This window comes from Bos mutus, chromosome 9 (assembly GCF_027580195.1).
Source record: "Bos mutus isolate GX-2022 chromosome 9, NWIPB_WYAK_1.1, whole genome shotgun sequence".
NCBI lineage: Eukaryota > Metazoa > Chordata > Mammalia > Artiodactyla > Bovidae > Bos > Bos mutus.
In genome coordinates, this window is record NC_091625.1 from 70,740,643 (window position 1) to 70,743,181 (window position 2,539).

Here is a 2,539-nt window from a genome sequence, read left to right on the forward strand (position 1 = left end):
ATGACTTTTGCTTCTTTATTTATTGATTGCTATGTCTATGTCTGTATCTGCATCTATAATATCATCTATATATCTGTACACTAGACACTTAAAATTAATTTACAAATAGTTTTCCAAGTAAGTAATTATTAATCTGAAAAAGTCACTAAGAAATATGGAATTAGACTGACTAGAGACCTTTAGGGAAATATTTAGGAAGAAAACAGAAACAATATGAACATAAAAGACACATCCTTCCTAATAATAGCTCCTGTAAAGAATGATTCAATTCTGAGCAAGCATGTGGTATAAATAACTTATTTTTCTGTAGAAAATACACATACCAGTGTCTCTGGAAAAATAGGTCTAACTTGTATGACTTTTTAAAAGGAGAAAATATTAAAATGGTGAGATGTGGAGCATCATCACTTTACAAATACACCAGACATTTTCATTGTTCAATTATTAAAGAAAAAAGAAGAAAACATTCCTTCAAGAATATAATACATTTACTCATTGAGCATTGGAACAGACATTGAAACAAACCTGGCTTATCATCAACCTGTTTAGCAACTCGGTTCCAAGGAGACAGCATTTTTAAAGGGACCATTTTTAAAAAGAGACAGTCTGAACATTTGACCATGATTATGAAAAGTGATGCGAAATTAGTATGCAAACAATCTTTCCCAAAGTTCAGTTATACAAAGCTCAATTATTTGAACTTAAGGACATCTTAGAGAGCAAAGAGTACAAACCCTTGATTTTTTCTGATGGAGAAACTCATGAGGGGAGGGGTAAGATATTGTCAAAATAGCCTGACCTGGCGCTGCCAGGTTGTAGGATCAGGACAGGAGCTCAGAAAACTGCCCTCTGTATTTCTTTCCCTTCACTTCTGCATCTTAGTTGTCTCCAAGGAAGTAATAAATGAGGAGATTAATATTTGCACAGAGTTTTGAAATATCCAATAAACATTTAGAGGATGGCACTCTCTCCTTTCCGTACATTCTATAGAAACATCGAAGGAGAAGAATGCTGTATCTCTTCCCAGAATAAGAAGTTTGTCTTTTTCCCCACTGCTCAAACCATGCTGCCCTGGAAGCCTGCCCACACTCCCAACACCACACAGCTCACCTTCACCATTCCATTCGTGCTTTTTGCAAAACCCTTTCCCTAGATGGTTAGATAGCGTCACTGATTCAATGGACATGAGTTTGAGCAAACTCTGAGAGATAGTAGAGGACAGGGAAGCCTGGGGTGCTGCAGTTCATGGGGTCACAAAGAGTCAGACATGACTTAGTGGCTGAAAAACAACAAGCCTGCATTCGGTCAATCTTGGTACAAATCAATTGTGGGAGTCCGTGGCGAGAAGATCTCCCGACTCAGGAGAAGTTTCAGCGCCTTCCTGAACCACCGGTAGGAAAAGACATAGATGATGGGGTTGCAGGCTGAGTTGAAGTAAGCAAGCCAGATAAACGTGTCGAAGACCAGCGGTGGTGTGATGAAGTTAAGGAGGCTGTCGATCATCGTATCGACAGTGAAGGGAAGCCAGCACAAAAGGTACACACCCACAGCGATGCCCAGGGTCTTGGCAGCTTTTCTTTCACGTTTGGCAGCTCCAGCCAGGCTTTTGCTTAAGTTGTTGATCTGCTGAGCCTGCCTGGTTGCAACCACAAAGATCTTCACATATAAGCTTATCATGATGAAGCACGGGAAAAAGAACACAGGGAAGTTTAGCCAGCCCCAAAACTTATTGAACAGCAACTGGCAACTGCCCACACAAGGCATCTCTTCCAGCCACAGGTGGAGCCCTCTCTCTGCCATGTCTGTGTAGAGCAAGAAGGCGGTGTAAGCTGCTGGCAGCCCCCAGCCTGCCAGGATATACCTGAGGGCCACCCTGACCGTGAACTTAGAGGGATAGAGTAGGGGCTCACAGATAGCACAGTGGCGGTCAATAGAAATGAAACAGAGATGGAAGATGGAGATGAGGCAGAAGAGGGTGTCCAGGTAGGTATGCAGGCGGCAGAGAGAGTCTCCAAAGAACCAGCAGCTCTCCACGGAGCGGATGGTACTGAGGGGCAGCACCAGCAGACCCAGAAACATGTCAGCCAGGGCCAGGGAAAGCAGCAAGAAGTTGGTGGGAGTGTGAAGTGCTTTAAAGTAGGACACAGCAAACACCACAAACAAATTTCCTAGGACTGTAATCAGCACACCTGCTGCACAGGACAGGTAGATGGCCAGCTGGATGCCCAGGGGATGGATTGTCCTGGGGCAAGACCCATTCACCTGGTAGCAGAAAGTCTCGGGGCGTTCTTCAGCATCTTGGTTGAGGACCACACTCATTTATGGTTTCTCCTCCTCTTCTCTTTCTGGGAAGAGTTGCCTGTCCCCAACAACAGCAACAACAACAAAATTTATCTGATAAACGACTAAAAAGTGAGATCTACAGGAAGAACCAAAGGAAGATTTGAATCAACTGTGCCTTGAAAATTAAATACAGCATGGGACTCAAGGTCCCAGAAGAGTTACTTCTGTTAGCCCTGGTTTGTCTGACTAAGCACTT

The 2,539-nt window shown here is 43.3% G+C and overlaps 1 protein-coding gene across 1 annotated transcript; it reads right to left on the minus strand.

Annotated features, from left to right (window-relative positions):
• Positions 1-1,305: 1,305 nt before the first annotated feature.
• On the minus strand, positions 1,306-2,319 carry TAAR5 (trace amine associated receptor 5). Its single transcript, XM_005887733.2, has one exon. The coding sequence runs from the start codon at positions 2,317-2,319 to the stop codon at positions 1,306-1,308; it is 1,014 nt and encodes a 337-aa protein (XP_005887795.1).
• Positions 2,320-2,539: the final 220 nt, after the last annotated feature.